This window comes from Doryrhamphus excisus, unplaced genomic scaffold (assembly GCF_037039965.1).
Source record: "Doryrhamphus excisus strain RoL-2023G ecotype Guam unplaced genomic scaffold, RoL_Dexc_Guam_v1.1 HiC_scaffold_58, whole genome shotgun sequence".
Lineage (NCBI taxonomy): Eukaryota > Metazoa > Chordata > Actinopteri > Syngnathiformes > Syngnathidae > Doryrhamphus > Doryrhamphus excisus.
Genome location: NW_027621873.1, coordinates 1 through 18,687, shown reverse-complemented (window position 1 = coordinate 18,687; position 18,687 = coordinate 1). Strand labels below are relative to the sequence as shown.

At 53.2% G+C, this 18,687-nt stretch overlaps 3 protein-coding genes across 3 annotated transcripts; 1 reads left to right on the top strand and 2 right to left on the bottom strand.

Annotated features, from left to right (window-relative positions):
• Positions 1 to 655: 655 nt before the first annotated feature.
• Positions 656 to 2,974, bottom strand: LOC144898058 (error-prone DNA polymerase-like). The gene has a single exon (XM_078788947.1). The coding sequence runs from the start codon at positions 2,972 to 2,974 to the stop codon at positions 656 to 658; it is 2,319 nt and encodes a 772-aa protein (XP_078645073.1).
• Positions 2,975 to 14,026: 11,052 nt separating this feature from the next.
• LOC144898057 (4-hydroxy-3-methylbut-2-en-1-yl diphosphate synthase (flavodoxin)-like) lies at positions 14,027 to 15,621 on the bottom strand. The gene is made up of 5 exons (XM_078788946.1): positions 15,469 to 15,621; positions 15,291 to 15,348; positions 14,983 to 15,240; positions 14,543 to 14,935; positions 14,027 to 14,196 (listed from the first exon to the last, which is right to left on the bottom strand). Exons 1-5 carry the CDS (start codon positions 15,619 to 15,621, stop codon positions 14,027 to 14,029), a joined length of 1,032 nt encoding a protein of 343 aa, XP_078645072.1.
• Positions 15,622 to 16,040: 419 nt separating this feature from the next.
• On the top strand, positions 16,041 to 16,928 carry LOC144898056 (heat-inducible transcription repressor HrcA-like). The gene has a single exon (XM_078788945.1). It carries the CDS (start codon positions 16,041 to 16,043, stop codon positions 16,926 to 16,928), a length of 888 nt encoding a protein of 295 aa, XP_078645071.1.
• Positions 16,929 to 18,687: the final 1,759 nt, after the last annotated feature.

The window sequence follows — 18,687 nt, the reverse complement described above, 5'->3', positions numbered from 1 at the left end:
GCTATGAACGACAAATGCCCAATCCGTGCAAAAGCTCGCAGGCCGCGAATCAATGCAAGCGTTTGCTCAAAGATGAGTCGATGATGTGGCATTTTCTCAGTCAGCCAAGGCTGATCCCGTTGACCAACAATACCGCCGAGCGAGCACTACGCTCGTATGTGATCTGGCGCAAGACCAGCTTTTCGAGCCGTCATACTGACGGCTGTCGAGAGCGCCAAACGCCTTGGCGTCGATAGTTACGCACTGCTACGTGAAGCCTGCGAACAAGCGATGCGAGGCGAGCCCGTCACTGTCAGGCTCCCACTGCCACAACCAGCCCTACCTGCGCCTGACGAACTGACGAAAGTTAGCCCGTGAATGGGTTACCTACCCGCGACTTCCGGACACTAAAAAGTCATGCAATTTGACGATTTTCATACTGCTCAGGGCTCATATACCCACAGTGGCTATGACGACGTTTTCGGTTGTAGTTGACCTCGATGTACTGGAATACTGCCTGACGCATCTGATGACGGGTTTCAAAGCGATAGCGGTGTAGCTTTAATGAATGAAAAAGCTCTCTACGCAAGCGTTGTCATAACAGCAGCCTTTGGCGCACATACTGCCGATGAGCTCATGCTGTTTAATTAAGTCGGCGATAAGCGAGCGTGGTGTATCAATGAAAATTTCGCGAATGCATTGTCAGTTTTTGCAGGCGAGGTGTCAGGTCGATTAGCTTGCCGGCGATCACGTGGCAGACTTTGTCTTCGCGTTCCAGTATGCCTTTGACTAATAGGGCTTTGGCGTTGACCCAGGCTTTGTTTTGTGCTTGCGCGGTGGCTAACCAGAGTACAACATTGATATTGCCGGTCTCATCTTCCAGCGTTAAAAAGGTAACACCACTTGAGGTGCCCGGGCGTTGTTTGCAGGTGACTAGACCTGCCACTTTGATCCAGCCAGCGGCGCGTTGTTCGAGGTCGGCGGCGGTGCTGACGCCTTTGAGTTGGTCACGCAGAAAGCTGATTGGGTGTGCACCAAGACTTAGACCAAGCGCGGTGTAATCCTCGATCATGGTGTCAAAGGCGCTGGGTGTTGGGAGATTGACGGGCGCTTCTTCCGGTTCATTTAAATCACGCATCAATGGTCGATCATCTTGTATGGCGCTTAATTGCCAGCGGCTTTGGTAGCGGTTGCCTGTCAGTGTTTTGAGTGTGCCGGCGCTGGCCAGTGCTTCGAGCGTGGTGGCATTGCGCACCACGGATTTGATTTCGGTGATTGTGCGATAGCCTTGGCCGCGCTGGGCGATTAGGGTTTGGGCACATGGCTGGCTCAGGCCTTTGACCAAACGAAAGCCCAGACGCAGTGCATGACCCGATGCCGATGCTTCGATCTGGTGATCCCACTGGCTGTGATTGATCGAGACATCGAGCACGGTGAGCTGATGGCGCTGTGCATCCTGTATAAGCTGTGAAGGCGAGTAAAACCCCATGGGCAAGCTGTTGAGCAGTCCGCAATAAAAAGACAGTGGGTGATAGTGTTTTATCCACGACGACACATAGGCCAATATCGCAAAAGATGCGCTGTGGGATTCGGGAAAGCCATAACCGCCAAAACCTTCGATCTGCCGAAACAAGCGCTCGGCATAGTCTTGGCTGTAACCGCGTTCCAACATGCCGTTGATCAATTTGTCGCGAAATGGGCCAAGTTCGCCTTTGCGTTTCCACGCCGCCATCGCACGGCGCAGTTGGTCGGCTTCACCGCCGCTAAAGCCGCCTGCGACCATCGCCAGTTTGATTACTTGTTCCTGAAAGATCGGAATGCCCAGCGTGCGTTGGAGCACGGCTTTTACTTCGGTCGAGGGGTAGTCAACCGCCTCTATACCGTTTCGGCGTTTGAGATAGGGATGAACCATATCACCTTGAATGGGGCCCGGGCGCACAATGGCGATTTGAATCACCAGATCATAATAGCAGCGCGGTTTGAGCCGGGGCAGCATGTTCATTTGGGCGCGTGATTCGATTTGAAAGACGCCGACCGTATCGGCTTGTTGGAGTTGGGCATAGACTGCCGGGTCGTCTTCGGCTGAGATATCGGCGATGCTTGGTCGCTGGCCATGGTGTGCTTCGATCAAGTCAAAGGCACGACGAATGGCGCTGAGCATGCCCAATGCCAATATATCGACCTTGAGCAAATACAGCGCTTCCAGATCGTCTTTATCCCACTGGATCACTGTGCGCTCGGGCATGGCTGCGTTTTCAATGGGTACGAGTTCGGATAGTGGCCCCGACGAAATCACAAAGCCCCCGACATGCTGGGAGAGATGCCGGGGAAAGCCCTGAATTTGATCGACCAACCTGAGCAGCCATTGACTGGTGTGTGCATTGAGATCAAGCCCCAGTGCTTGGAGTTGATCGCTTTTATCCAGTGCCCGATCACGGTGATTGAACTCTTTGATAAAAAAGTCCAGTTGCGCCTCGGCAATGCCAAGCGCCTTGCCGACATCGCGAAACGCACTTTTGAAGCGATAGGTGATGACGGTGGCCGCCAGTGCGGCGCGCTCGCGGCCATATTTTTGATAAATGTACTGGAAGACTTCTTCGCGGCGTTGATGCTCGAAATCGACGTCGATATCGGGCGGTTCGTCGCGTTCTTTGGAGATAAAGCGCTCAAATAAAACATCGACCCGGTCGGGGTTGACGGCGGTAATTTCTAGGCAATAACACACCACTGAATTGGCGGCTGAACCGCGACCTTGGTAGAGAATGTTGCGCGATTTTGCAAATTGCACAATGTCGTGGATCGTGATAAAAAAATGGGCATAGCCAAGCTCGCGAATCAATTCCAACTCCTTGTCGATGATCGATTGCACCTTGTGACTGATGCCGTGGGCAAAGCGCCGTGCCTTGCCGGTCTTGACTAATTGCGCGAGGTACTGATCAGCATTCAGACCCGAGGGGATCAACTCGGCGGGATATTCATAGCGCAGTTGGCTCATATCGAATTGGCATTGATCGGCAATGGTGAGTGTGGCGGCAATCCACTGGCTCGGGTAGCGTTCGCTGATATTCGACAGTGGCTGCAAGGACTGCTCGGCATTGGGCAGTAGTTCAAAAGCCGCATTGGTTCAGCGGGGTTTGGGTGCGAATGGCGCAAAGCGTTTGCTGCAAAGGCAGCCGCTCGGCACGGTGCATAAGAATATCGCCGCTGCAGCAGATCGGTCGTTTTAGGGTGTGCGCCAGTGCTTTGAGCTCGGTGATATAGCGCGAATCATGAGCGCTCAAATGACGTTCGCAGGAAAGCCATACACGGTCGCCCATGATCGCGACCAAACGTTGCCCAAAGTCTTTGCTGTCATCGCTATGGTCGCGTGCCAACCACAGGCATAGGCATCGATGGATGGTACTCAGATCTTCGATGTGGAGCAAATACTCTCCTTGGGGCAGCGGCGCCTGGCACGTGTAATCAGTGCGGCCAGTTCGGCATAAGCGGCGCGGTCGGGGCAAAGCAGGACAATGCGCTGCTGATGCAGTTGAAACTCACTGCCTACTATCAGTTTGAAATCCAGCGCTTTGGCGGCGACATGGGCGCGAACCACGCCAGCGACCGAGCATTGATCGGTGATGGCCAGTGCGCGATAGCCGAGGGTATGCGCTTGTTCGATCAATTCGGATGGATGCGATGCGCCGACCAAAAAGCTGAAATTGCTTTTGGCATGCAGACTCGGCATAGGCGCCGAGGTGAGTCTTAGCTAAACCAGCCATGCCAGTACCAGCGATGTTGCTCGTCGCAAAAGACCCAACCCAAGGCATGGTCGGAGCTTTGAGCCAGATAGTAATCTCGGCGCACAATCTCAGCATCCCACCAGCCGCTGCGGATTCGCTCGGCGCTGCTCAAGAGCGATGGAGCATTGCGCAGCGCCAAGGGCGTGCCTAGCAATAAAGGTCGTGACAGACCCTGAGGCCAAGGTTGTTGGGGTTCTTGTAGAGCCGAGATCTTTTTGGATGCGTATTCGGGGCGGTGATCAGGATGCGGGCTCAAGGAATAAACGGCTTGATTGCCGAGCTTGGCTTGCAAACGCGCGATCAGTTCGTCTGGGCTCAGGCTGCCTCGCCGATCAAATAACGACTGCGCCGGCGCACTGCGTGCGAGCAGCAATGGAACCTCCAAATGCAAAGCCACGACTGGTGCCGGTAATTGCACATTTTCCAGACGCAGTTGCAGCAAAGAGCGCCAGATGTTGGATTGGTATTCGGGTTTGGCACTTTGCAAGGATAGCGATATCGGTGCCTCACGGCGCAGCTCCAAGCGCCAGTTGAGTTGGCTCGCCACTTGATGGCGGCTATAGGCATAGTGCTCAAACTCCTTGAGCATGCGACTGAACACAAAGTCCAATTGCTGCACAGAAGAGGCTTCGTGCAGCAATTCAACTCGACGAGCGTAATGAGGTGGAGGCTCATAGGATTTGAGTGCGAGAAAATCGTCGTGCTGAAGCTGGTGCAGAGTGCTCAATATGGCTTGACCAAAACGTCGCGCCAGCGCGACGGGGGGCAGAGCCAGTAATTGACCAACCCGGGTGATACCCATGCGTTGCATGCGTTCGATTACTTTAGGGGATAAATCGAGCGTGTGCAGGCTCAAGGCATCCAAGGCCTTGTGGCTGTCGGTATCGGCGTTGTTATTGCTGTGAGCGCGAGCCAAAGCGCGCGCAGCCCATGGCGTCGCTCCCCATGCATAAGCGGCGCGTACTCCCAGTGTCTGAATACAAGTGTGCATCAAGTGCTGATAATGGTGAGCGTCTTTGTACAGGCTGTGCATAACCCGGTAGTTGGCGAGCAGGCCATCGGGCGGAAGGGATAGAGCACCGCGCTGATGTTGTACAACGCGTGGGCGATATCGCCAAGGTCTTTGCATTCGGCCTCATAACTGTATTCGAGCACCTTGAGTGTGGCGCATAAGCTGCTGGCAGCGCCCAGACCCATACCGGGCTCGATACCACAGGCACGTGCTGGCGGATTGACCTGATGGATCCGGTTTTTATGGTTTTGGTATAAAACCGTGGGCTCGTACAAGGTGTTGCCCAGATGCGTTTGTAGCCGATCCAGACGCAAACTGGGGAAGTGCCAATAGAGCCAGGGGTTGAGCAATTGCACAGGCATATCCTCAGGGCATCCGACGTGGCAAGGGCTGTATAAAAGGCGCCACGGGCGAGCCTCGATGTTTGATGACCTCGATATGAAGACCGTCAGCAGTACCCGCGAAGCTTCAAGCGAGTAGAGACCGGAAGACTGATATGTATCTGAGGGTTCGGACTGAGTACAAACACAGGCAGTCGGCTTCTTTGGCGGCTAGTTGCAAACGCCTGCCCTCGGATATACCAAGCCCTTTATGCCACAACACAGCCACACGACAGCAACCGCTTTTTAGTGCTTGTAGGTGCACCAAAGCGCGTCTTTGGCCTCGGCTTTGACAATGAGCAAAGGTGCCAGTGGCAAGCCAAGCGTCAGCAAGCCCGGCGCATAAATGGGCACCGGGGGCGCAATCAATGGGCATAACGGCGCCGACTCAAGCGCATGCAGTATGGCGGGCACCATAAGCTGAAATTCGCCTATGCCCGGACGATGATATTGCAACTCGACCAAACCCGCATCAGGCCAGCCCCCGTGTAAGGCTTGGTTAAGTGCTTGGTAGCCACTATTGAGCGATTGGCTGTGGTCAAAGCCGACGCGACCGGCGCGCCATATCTGATGACGGTGTTGTTTTAATAGTTGCTCAAGCATCATGGCCTCGGGTGCTTTGTAGGTTGTTCGCAGGCAAGGAGGGATGATGCGTTAATATACTGTATAAATAAACAGTATTCCAAATGTTGATCAGCTATCGTTTGGCGTAGTGCAGTGTTGGTCACGCACGACAAGAAAGTGCAAATGCGGTAACTTCGGTGATCTGTAACAAAATACTTTACACCTATGGGTGTGTTGCTAAAATCTAAGCATGGAAGAGAGTTGTATGCTTAGGTACCAAGCCGATGCCCGTTGTTATTGAAGGGTCGCTGTGAACCTATTCATGGGCGCTTATTGCGGCCGTCCTAGCCGCAAATGCCCTTCGATGACAGCGGGCATCGACTCCCTTGATCGGCGTTTGCGCGAAGTTCAAAAAATCTTTGTGAGATCTCTATGATCAGGAGTTTCAAGCACAAGGGTTTGAAAGAACTGTACGAGAAAGGAGTGTCATCCAAAGTACGTATGGATCTGCAAAATAAGTGTTTGCGCCGTCTGGATGCACTTGACGCCGCAGGAATGGTTGACGATATAAATTTACCCGGATTTGGTCTTCATCGGCTTTCTGGAGTAAACCCGGTTCGCTATTCTGTAAAAGTATCGGCCAATTTTCGTATTGCATTTGAATTCCTTGATGGTCATGCATTCAAGGTTGATCTGGAGGACTCCCACTGATGAGATGCTCAACCCACCCCGGAGAAGTTTTGCGTGAAGATATTCTTCCAGCGCTTGCTATATCCAAATCACAGTTCGCCGCCTGCTTACACATATCGAGACAGACCCTGCATCGGATTCTCGATTGCAAAGAGCCCGTTCGTGTGAAAACTGCACTCAAGCTTGCAAAGTTGCTCGATAACAGTCCTAGTTTTTGGTTGAACATGCAGGCGAAGTACGATGTATGGCAAGTGTCTATCGAGTTAAAAAGTGAGCTGGATCAGATCGAAAGTCTGACGGCAGCGGGTTAGCAACTTACTCAAAAAACTACAGCGGCAGCAAATCGTGGCTTCGTCACGCTCAGCCGGCTTGGCTTAGTCGTCGATATAATGTGGACGTTACACTAGTGTTTAGTCTCATTGAAAATTTGGATTTAATGAGTTGCTCAGGGTGGCTGAGCTTGTCGAAGCCAGTGCTGCACCTTTTCTGGCTCCCACGCTCTGAGGGCGTCGTAAAACCGAAATTTGGGCAGTTTGAGAGCGCCATTAGCGTCAAACCAGAGAGCCATTTGCCAAAAGTTGACATTGGGCAAAATCCCGGCCTTGGCTCCATCTATTCGGTTTTTGACCCATATACGCCCTAATTTGCCCAGTTTTTAGCCTCAAAAGCCAAAATAAAGCGCTGCCAAAGCCAGCAGCCGCCCCATGTTGTAACTGAGCGCATGAAGCGCAAATTCCAGGCGCACCGAGGCTAGGCCTTTGCGGCGAAATCGGTTCAGGTTTTGCTTACTTCGCAGAACCGAAAACACCGCTCAACCCATGCTTGGCGCTTTTTGAAGCGCTCTTGTGCTCGTGGTTGAGCCATTACTTGGCGCAGCGCTTGCTTGTAATGATCATGTTCGTAGCGTTTGACCTTTCGCCGACTTTGGCTTTGGTGCACTGTTCGCAGCAACGCGCACTGTGCGCACGCTTTGGTGCCGTATAAATCGTAACCTTTGGCTGTGGCTGACGCTTGAACACGCTTCTCTATGTTCAACACTTGGCCTGCCGGGCATAGGTAGTGATTCCGCTCTTCGTCATAGATGAACCGCTCCTTAGAATAGAGCTTTGAGGACTTGCCCTGTCCCGGGACTCGGCCTTCAGGGCATAGCAGGCTAATATCTTGCTCGATGCAGTGTTCAATCACCCCAGCGTTGCAATAGCCGCCGTCGAGCATCAGCTCTTCAACTGTTTGTCCTGTGATTTGTTGGCACTGCTCAAGCATGCCTTCAAGCACCGCCGTCTCGCTGCTGCATCAACATCATGACCCAGAATCAAACGCTTATCATCGACCACCACCGAGGGCTTATAACTGGCTGCAAAACCGCGTCCACGCTTTTGTTCTGCACCATCGCGTCGGGCTCTTGAGGGCTGATGCGGGTATCGTGTGGCGACTGACCCTTAGCTTGCCTCTTGTCGCTACGTCCCTGCAGTGTTTCCATTGCTTCGTTGAGCTTGTCGGTCTTGGCCGAGGGCTCGCCATCACCATCCGATTCACGCGAGCGCTCAAGTGCTAGACGCAATGCCTCCTTTTTGAGCAAGCGATAGTGTGAACAGGCCGCTTCAATCACCGTGCCATCTGCCGCCACACTGCGAGCATCACTGCCAACACGCTTGACGATCTGGGCGGTCAACTCGTCGAAAAACGCTCCGCTGATGGACTCATCATGCGTATCGATAAATTTCCCAATGACCGAATGATCCGGTTTAATGCCGGCACAAACCCACATGCAGCCCAGATCGGTGCGAGCCAATTCCTCTAACGCTCGCAGTGAGCTCACGCCTTTATGAATGCCGTAGAGAATCAGACCCATCATCAATGCAGGTGAGTACCCAGGTCGACCCGTGCTGGAATAATGCTTCTCAAAGAGCTCCCAGCACTGAGACTGCAAACAGTTCCCTGAATACTATAGGCGCTGTGATATTCGCCTTCTTCAAGTAGTCGCCCAAACGCAGATCACCTAGCCAGATCCCATTCGGGTCTGGGTTAACGAATGTCACCTTGCTCGAGCTGGCTTTGGGCTCTGGTGCTGGCGGCTGTTCCATTTCCGGTAGTAATTCAAATATCGAGCGTTGGCCGCTGCGACCAAGAGTTAGAGTCGGGCGCTTAATCATCGGTTATCAAACGGATATCAGTGGATGGTGCTATTTTAACTGATCGGGTGGGGTGAGGTCCCTTTTGCGACACCCTCCAGAGCGTGGGAGCCAGAAGACGTGGAACTTTGGGTCGATTTTGACTTTCGCGACGCCGGCTCATTGAAGGTCGCTGTAAACCCATTCATGGGCGTTTATTGCGCTCGCCTCTTAGTGACCGTAGAGAATCGATAAGGACTCAACCCAAGGTTCGTCGCGCAGTTTTTGCAGGGCGTCATTGTCCACGCCCATCTTGTGATTCCCCGGTAACACACATTTGCCTGGGCGGTATCGCATGTGGCGATTAGCTTAACCGGCAAGCCGCGCTGGCCATGGGTGTTGGATAGCGTCGCAAGTAGTTGCGCCAGCAATTCGCTGCTCTGCTCTCGGCAATCTACTTTGAGCTCCACTGCGGCGCCGTGCTTCATACGCGCGACTGGTAGATCGATCAGAGTTTTAACTCGAATTTGATAGCCTTTATTGAAATCGTCGTAACGCAGCGCACCGTGAACGATCATCAACTCTTCCATCGCGATTTTGTCCTGATACTCGGTCAGTACTTCATTGCCAAATATCACCTCGACGCGATCTGCGCCGTCATCGAGGGTTACGATCCCGGAGAAATCCGCTGGTGATTTGTTTTTTGCGATAGCCGACTACAATCCCAGCCGCAGTCACGTCCACGGACTGGCGTTTAGTGCCATCTTTTGGCGGTGGGGATAAGATTTGCGAGGCCGCTCAACCGCGCGCCGGTCAGATGACGCATCTCCCGTCGGTGTGCGTCAAAAGGGTGTCCAGTCATATAGAGACCGGTCGCTTGGCGTTCGAGTGAGAGTTTTTTACGCTCTGGGTATTCGTCTATCCTGTCAACCGCAATCTCGGTCGATGAGGCATGAGCGGTGTCACCCAGTGCTCCGAATAGATCGACCTGTCCGGTGCGTTGATCGCGGTGAAAGCGTTCGGCGACGCCGTAGGGCGGTTTCAATATGTGCTTCCAGAGAACGACGGTTAGCGCCAAAAGCATCAAATGCGCCGGCGTAGATCAGGCTTTCGAGCACGCGTTTGTTGAGTTTGCCAGCGTTCATTCGTTGCAATAGATCGCTCATTGAACCGAAATGTGCCACCCGTTTGCCGTTCTTGCAAAACACCTTGCAGCGCGGCTTCACCAGCGCCTTTGATTGCACCGAGGCCGTAGCGAAGTGTGGTTGCATTTTCGACCGAAAAGTTGATGTCGGATCGATTGATACAGGGGGGTAGCACCTCGATGCCCATGACTCGACACTCTTCGATTTGCGCGACCACTTTGGCGGTATTGTCTTTGTCGGCACTGAGCACAGCGCACATAAATGCGGCTGGGTGATGTGCTTTGAGCCAAGCCGTTTGATAGCTGAGCACAGCGTAGGCGGCGGAGTGAGATTTGTTGAAGCCGTAGCCCGCAAACTTCTCCATCAAATCGAAGATGTAAGTGGCAGTGGACTGCTCAACCTCGTTGGCCAATGCGCCTTCGAGGAATATCTGTCGCTGTCGATCCATTTCCTCGGGCTTCTTCTTGCCCATCGCACGGCGTAGGATATCGGCGCCGCCCAGCGAATAATTGGCCAGCACGCGGGCGATCTGCCATCACCTGCTCTTGATAGAGGATGACGCCGTAGGTGGGTTTGAGCACGGGCTCCAGCGCTGTGTGAGGGTAGCTTACCTCCTGCCGACCGTGCTTGCGGTCGACAAAGTCATCGACCATGCCTGACTGCAATGGGCGGGTCGGAACAGCGCGACCAAGGCGATAATATCCTCAAAGCAATCGGGCTGAAGCCGGGCTATCAGATCCTTCATGCCCGTGGATTCAAGCTGAAACACGGCCGATGTTTGGGCGTTTTGCAGCAGCCGATAGGTGGCGGATCGTCCAGTGGGATCGCATCGATCTGAATCACTGTGTCCTGAGATTTGAGGATCTTCAGCGTGTTGTTGATGATGGTCAGCGTGCGTAGACCAAGGAAGTCGAACCTTGACCAGCCCCACGGCTTCGACATCGTCCTTATCAAACTGCGTGACGGCGCTACTGCCATCGGCCTCCCTGTACATGGGGCAAAAATCGGTCAAGGCCGAGGGGGCAATCACGACACCACCAGCGTGTTTGCTCGCATTGCGCGCCAAGCCTTCGAGTTTGAGCGCCATGTCGATTAATAGACTGACCTCTTCTTCGTTGTCGTAGCGCTCTTTGAGTTCGCTGGATTCGTCCAGCGCTTTGGTCAAGGTCATACCGACTTCGAACGGCACCAATCGCGCCACGCTATCGACAAAGCATAACCTAAATCCATCACTCGTCCAACGTCGCGAATAACGGCCTTGGCGGCCATGGTGCCGTAGGTGATGATTTGTGAGACCTTGTCCCGACCGTAGCGGTCGGCGACATAATGAATCACTCGATCACGTTGATCCATGCAAAATCGATATCAAAATCGGGCATTGAAACCCGTTCGGGATTCAAAAAGCGCTCGAACAGAAGATCATAGGGGATCGGGTCAATGTCGGTGATTTTCAGCGCGTAAGCCACCAATGAGCCGGCACCTGAGCCTCGTCCAGCGACCGACCGGAATTTGCTCGGTTTTGCTCCAGCCGATAAAGTCGGCAACAATCAAAAAAATACCCCGGAAAGCCCATTTGCTCGATCACGTCGAGCTCAACCTGGAGCCGTTCGCGATATAGGGTTTTATCAGCCTCGCTGAACTCAGGTGGCATAGCTTCGAATCGTTGCTCAAGGCCTTCAATCGACAGGTGACGAATATATTGTGCTTCGCTTTGATCGGGCGGCACAGGAAGGCGGGTAGCACGGGCTGCCCAAGCTGCAATTCAACATTGCATAATTGGGCGATCGCGACTGTGTTGCTCAGAGCGTCGGGTAGATCGGCAAAAAGTGCCTGCATCTGTGATGCTGATTTCAGATACTGCTGGTCGGTATAAATGCGCGGGCGATTCTGATCGGACAGTACGCGTCCTTGGTGAATACACACGCGCGCTTCGTGTGCCTCAAGTCGGACTGGTGAACAAATCGAACATCGTTAGTCGCCACCAATGCGGTGTTAGTTAGGCTCGATAGCTTGCAAGCGGCGCGGGTGTGGATTTCATCGTCCAATCGTTGGCAGCGCTGAATCTCCAAATAATAGTGCCCATCGAACAGCGTTCTGTAGTGTTCGACCAAGGACACCGCTTGCGCCATGTTGTCCCTGAGAAGCGCCTGGCCCACGTCGCCATCGCTGGCCGCTGACAGTGCGATCAGGCCGCTGGTGCTCGCCGGTGTCAACCAACTGCGCTCAACGGTGGGCAACCCTCGGTGCTGTCCTTCAAGGTAAGCGCGCGAAATCAATTCACACAGCCGTGTGTAGCCGTCGTTATTGCGAACCAATAAAACCAGTTTAGAGGCCTCGGCGCCCTTTTGATGGACGCGGATATCCGCGCCCATTATGGGTTTGAGGCCTTGCTTGAGTGCGGCCTGATAGAATTTGACACCCGCCATCATGTGACTCATGTCGGTGAGTGCCACCGCGGGCATCGATTCTGCGACCACTTGCATTGCGGGTTCAGACGCAGCACCGAATCGATCAGCGAATATTCGCTGTGTACGTGCAGATGTACAAAGGTCGCTTCAGCCATGAGCCAGTACTCGTTTAAACCGGTGCATAGCTTCGGCGATGCCACGGACTGACGCCATGGGTTTTCAGCGCGTCGAGATGAGCTTTGTTGGGTAGCCAGCGTGTTTTTCAAAGCCATAAGCGGGATAGCGTTCACTAAGTTGGGTCATGAATCGATCCCGGTGTTGCTTGGCCACGATGGAGGCTGTACTGATCGAAGCAACCGTGCTATCGCCGCCGACAATGCACTCGGTGGGGCAACCTAAGGATGGATCCTTGTTGCCATCGACCAGCGCGCGTCGTGGTCTTACCGCAAGACCTGCTAAGGCACGGCGCATCGCCAGAAAGCTGGCTTGGAGGATATTGAATTGATCAATTCCTCAACTGATGCCCAGCCGGTAGCCCAGCTAACGGCCTGCTGACAGATCAAGGTTTCAAGGTCGGTCTCTCTTTTTTCGCTGAGAGTTTTTTAGAGTCGTTCAAGCCGTCCAGATCATAGTGTTGAGGCAGGATAACTGCGGCAGCGACAACCGGACCGGCAAGCGGCCCTCGACCGACTTCATCAATACCTGCTACCCACTCGGTTGAAACTGCATTACTCATTGACATATTTTAGCTTTTGCTGAGGGGCAAATCATCCAAAACCTTGGCAAAACTCGGCGGCGAGACCGATGATTGGTTGGTATGGCGTAGGTAGCCGCTTTATGTACCTTCGGGGCGTCTGAGAGAGCGAGCGATTTAGCGCGGTTTTTCAACCTTGCTTGAGGTTAATGTCGAACATATTCAGCGGAAAGCAGAGGAAAATGCCGAAGTATCTGAGCTCGCAGCAGGTTTTTTTTTGTCCGGCGGGCTATTGGGATTTTCGTTTTTGGCTAAGCGCCTGATGTCCACTTGTCGATATAGGTGTCTATGTTAGGCACCCGATACTATTGGGTGATTGAAACTTGGCAAAAATCCGTTGATTTATCTGCTCGAACATGCGGGAAAACTACATTTTTGTGTAGTTTTTCGAATAAAAAAAGCATTGACTCATTACAAACTGTTAATACGACTTACCACAATGTCTCGTCGCCAACCAATAAACATCAGCATGATGGCGCAAGCTAATAAATCACTTTAAAAAAGGTGCAAAACTCATTATTTCATTCGTAAATTGTTGATTTTTGGTTCTGTGCAAAAATTGCACAAACCTGTCATTAACTTTTCTCAATTCAGAGTTAATAAGGCTTGCCTCGGAAATATGGCAAGTTATCAACCGAGTTATCCACAAGCTGTGTGTGCAACTTTGTAAGTAAAATGCACTACAAGATCGCAGGCAGATCGATGGCTCACTACATAACTATTTGCTCCTCCGATTTATCGGTATCGTATGATCGAAGGAGGAGGGGATTAATTCAGCCCTCGCGAGTTGCTTTTGCTTCATATTTCAGCGCAATGTTGACACGCGAGCCGATGAGTTTTGGGCACTGTTACTCTGGTAGACCGCGAGTCCGGATGTGTGAGCTCAGAGATTTTGAACGGCTTTCCTCTGCCTGCGATTGTTGAGTATGCCCACTGTTTGTCTTGAACGCCAAAAATATGCCCGAAATTGCTGGCTCTCGCTACTACTCCCATTCTCGGACAGGCTCCTAGGAGCCTGTCCGAGAACGACGGTATCTCTCCCCCTTTCCCCAAGTGATTTTTCAAAACACCAACTTGAACTGAAAATTTCCATTATCAGTGGATCAAATCGTCATTTTCGCTCTCAGCGGACCATTTGGGATCCAGCCTTGGCAATAGATCACGGCCTGTTGGGGTTTTCTGAGGGCGCTGTGCCAAGGCGTCAAGGTGTGCAGTGTGATATTGGGGTGTTGAAGTAGTCGGCTAATCCAGCGAACCGGATCGATGACTCGCGCGCCCAATACCGCTCGTTGGTCGAGGTCGAGCACTGTTTGTCGCCTTGAATCCATGCCTCCGTCCATGTGTCGCGCCACTGCTCGAACACCTCGTAAGCTGCGCAAAAAAAGCGCAGAGCGTGCGTCCTTTGGATTGCGTTTGGGGCGGACGATGCCGGCCGCGTTGCACTGGCACCTGATGCGATTAAGGCTGAGCGTTCAAAAATATCGACATGATGCCCCGCCTGTGCACAAGGCGGTAGGCTACGCATGCGCCCGCGATACCGGTGCCAATAACCGCGATGGATCGGCTGGGAATGCAGGCGGTGGCTGGTACCAGGGCTCAGCCGAAACGTCGCTCAATATACTGCTCGACCCGCTCGATAAATGCGTCGGCAATACCGTCGCCCTTTAAAGTTACCGTCTTCTCGCCGTCTTCATACACCGTGCTGCAGGTTGCTCACCGGTGCCGGGCAGGCTGATACCGATATCGGCCATTTTGCTTTCGCCGGGTCCGTTGACCACGCAGCCCATGACGGCCACTTTGAGTGTTTCAACGCCCGGATACTGGGTGCGCCACTGCGTCATTTTGCTATGCAAGTGCTGCTCGATGTCTATCGCCAGCGTTTGAAACACGGTCGATGTGGTGCGCCCACAGCCGGGGCATGCCGTGACTTGAGGCGCAAAGGAGCGCAGACCCATCGACTGCAGGATTTCCTGACAGACTTTGACTTCCTGACGACGATCGCCGCCGGGTTCGGGCGTCAGTGAGGCGCGAATGGTATCGCCAATGCCTTGTTGCAACAGGATGCCGAGCGCCACCGATGACGCGGCAATGCCTTTGCTGCCCATGCCGGCTTCGGTAGTCCCAGATGCAAGGCGTAGTCGCTGACTCGATCCAAACGCTGGTAGACGCTGATCAGGTCTTGAACCTGTGAGACTTTGCAGGAGATGATGATTTGGTCGCGGCGCAGGCCGAGCTCCTGTGCGCGGTCGGCGCTATCCAGTGCTGAGGCGACCAGCACATCTTCGTAGATTCGATTGAGAGGCTGTGGTTTGGCTCGTTTTTGATTCGCATCCAGCGCTGCTGCGAGCCGATCCTGATCCAATGAGCCGCCATTGGCACCGATGCGCACGGGTTTGTCGTGACGGCATGCGATTTCTATGAGTTGGGCAAACTGGGTGTCGCGCTTTGAGCCCGTCCGACATTGCCCGGGTTGATGCGTAGTTTGTCCAGTGCGTCGGCGCAGTCGGGGAATTTGTTCAGCAGCTTGTGGCCATTGAAATGAAAATCGCCACCAGTGGGACATCAACGCCCATCGATAGTAGGCGGTTGCGAATCTCTGGCACGAGCGCGTGCAGCGTCGTCCCGATCAACCGTGATTCGTACAAGTTCCGAACCGGCACGCGCCAAATCGGCGATCTGGTTGGCGGTGCGTATCTCGTCGGCGGTATCGGTATTGGTCATTGATTGTACGACGACTGGGTGGCCGCCGCCCACGGTGATGGATCCTATCCTGACGGTTTGGCTGTGTTGACTCATGCGCTGGTGTCAATTTGAGAGTAGACAAGCTGGAAATTTTACCGAGCTATGAAGAAAAATGCGTAAATTTTCACATCGTCAGTAGTATGATGACTTGCTGGTTTATTGTGCCTGTCGCGGTAGGTCGTCTGGATGGTGACGCATGCTGCGTGAGGCTTGATTGAGCGTTGGGTTGAGTCACGGATGGTCTCCGACGGCGATTGATAAGCTCTCTGTATTTTGCCAGCGAGCTCAGAAATTTAAACATTAAAGAGGTAGTGGACGTGTCCGTCGGTGATGCAACCATACTTAGTGAACGCGAACACCATGTATTGAAGACCTTAATTCGGCAATATATCGCCGAAGGCACGCCGGTGGGCTCGCGAACCTTATCCAAAAATGAGGCGATTAGCTATTCTCCGGCGACCATTCGCAATGTCATGGGTGATCTGGAAGCCTTGGGTCTGCTGCATGCGCCGCATACGTCCGCAGGACGGATTCCAACCCAGCAAGCCTATCGTTTGTTCGTCGATAGTTTTATTTCCGCGCAATCGCTCGCCGCTCCCGACACCGACATTGATATTTCTTTGCCTACTGCGGTCGGTCGAGACAAACTGGTTCAGCATGTCGGTGAGCAGCTTTCCGGCTTGACTCAAATGGCCGGATTGGTGAGTTTTCCGACGCAAAAATCGGCGTTCTTTAAGCAGGTTGAATTCCTGAAGCTCTCGAACTGTCGAATATTGGTGATTTTAGTGAACTCCGATGATGAGATCGAAAACAGAGTGATCACCACCGATCGCGACTTTCAGCCATCAGAGCTGGTCGAGGCGGCCAACTACATCAACCAATCCTACAGCCAGCGTCCGTTCAGCGAGCTTAGAAGCGCGCTGTGTGACGATCTGCGTTCACTGCGCAACAGTTTGCAAAACCATACCACCGAAATGATCAATGCCACGAGTCAGGCTCTGGGTGAAGAGGCGTTGGAGGCGGGCTATTCGATCAGTGGCCAAACCAATCTTATGGGCTTTACGGATTTATCAGATGTCGAAAAGTTACGTGAACTGTTTGAAGCTTTTAATTCCAAGCACAATATCCTCAAGCTGGTCGAGCGCTCGCTGGCCGCTGATGGTGTGCAGATATTTATCGGCCAGGAATCGGGCTACGATCCTTTGATGCATTGCAGTGTGGTCACTGCGCCTTATCGTCGAAACGATAAAGTGGTCGGGATTCTTGGGGTCGTTGGACCGACGCGTATGGCCTATGACAAAGTGATTCCGACGGTGGATGTGACGTCGAAGTTACTCAGTGCTGCGCTTAGCCGTATTTAGCTTCTTAACTACCCTGTCTTAGCGTACGTTATCTTATTTGATTAAAGTCTCGTAGCTGCTCATTTCTTCGTTCTGGAGGGTGTCGTGAATAGCCCACCTCTGGTTTTTGCACTTTGATGACAGGCGCCGGCGAGGCAGCTAATTTCAGCCAGTGAATTGTCCAAATTAAATTAACGATTTAAGTTCAAGTACCGCTGAACTCGTCGAAGGGTGGCTTCGACGAGTTCAGCCACTTGGGTGCTTCCAAAAGTCTGGCAATACTCGCTAGATAAAAATGGACTGTGGTGGGCGCATTGACACCAGATGCGCTAATAGCCGGGTGTATTCGTCTCAACCCAGCGGCTTTGTCCGTTGCTTAGATGTTCTTTTTTCCAGAGTGGAATGCTGCTCTTAAGTCGTTCCATTGCTTCTCGACAGGCTTCGTAGGCATTGCGGCGGTGGGCGGACCAGCAGCCTACGACAACATAATGGCATCGCCGATATGGATAGTGCCGACTCTGTGCACTAGCAGGCAGTCGATTAATTGATAGTCGGTGATCAGCGAATCATGCAATGTGCCCAATGCGGCTTCGGTCATCTGTGGGTAATGTTCGAGGAACATGGACTGCACCCGATCACCTTGGTTGTGATCGCGCATGGTGCCCGATAAAATGTGCGGCGGCACCGGAATTGACCCGCGCGGTTTCAGTTTTGTTTCCTGTGCTTGGAGCTGGGCGTAGGGGTCTATAGGTTGAGAGACGAGGGCAAACAATTCAGCCACCGTTACGGGTGGGAAGAAAGACAAGATATCGCCGTCGTTGACCACTGTGTCTTCCTCGCAGAACTCGTGATTGAGCGCTTGGAGGGTCTCACCTTCGACCTCACTGAGATATTGAGCCTTTACCTCAGACACGGTCATTCCAGGTCGATATTCGACGGTTTCACTGGCGCGGTTCATGCGATCACGCAAGCTGGCGAAGTAGCGTATCTCGATCATGTTCTGACAAGCTCAGGGGGATGGCGGCTGCGACCTTAGGCGGGGAGGGCTGTGCTGCCCTCGCGTTGAATCTGCGACCTCAGTGGCCGCAGATAGACTAGGAGCCTGTCCGAGAATGGGAGTCGTAGCGAGAGCCAGCGATTTCGAGCGGTTTTTTTGACTATTTGAGGCGAATATTGGGCATATTCAACGAAAACAGGCAGAAAAAACCGCCGAAATAGCTGAGCTCGCAGTAGGCTTTCCATTCTCGGACAGGCTCCTAGTATCAGGCAACGACCAGATCAATGTCTTTGAATTTGACCTTGGTCTGATCGGCGAGCGTTGGAAGTCTTCGATCTCGTTAAAGTTGAGATAGCGATAGACATTGCCCGCCATGCCGTCGAGGTCTTTGGCGTATGCATATACTCCTCGACGGTCGGTAGTTTGCCGACCAGAGCGGCGACTGCGGCCAGTTCGGCCGAAGCCAGATAGACATTGGCGCCTTGGCCCAAACGATTCGGGAAGTTGCGGGTCGAGGTACTGACGACTCGGTAGCACCGGGTCGGACGCGCGCTTGGTTGCCCATGCACAGGGAGCAGCCGGGCATTTCCAGTCGAGCGCCATTGGCACCGAAGATATTGTAATAGCCTTCTTCTTTGAGCTGGTGCTCGTCCATTCGGGTCGGAGGGGCGATCCACAACACGGTGTTGAGGTAGCTGTTGGCGTTCTTGATCAATTCGCCGGCGGCGCGGTAGTGACCGATATTGGTCATGCACGAGCCAATAAAGACTTCGTCGATATTTT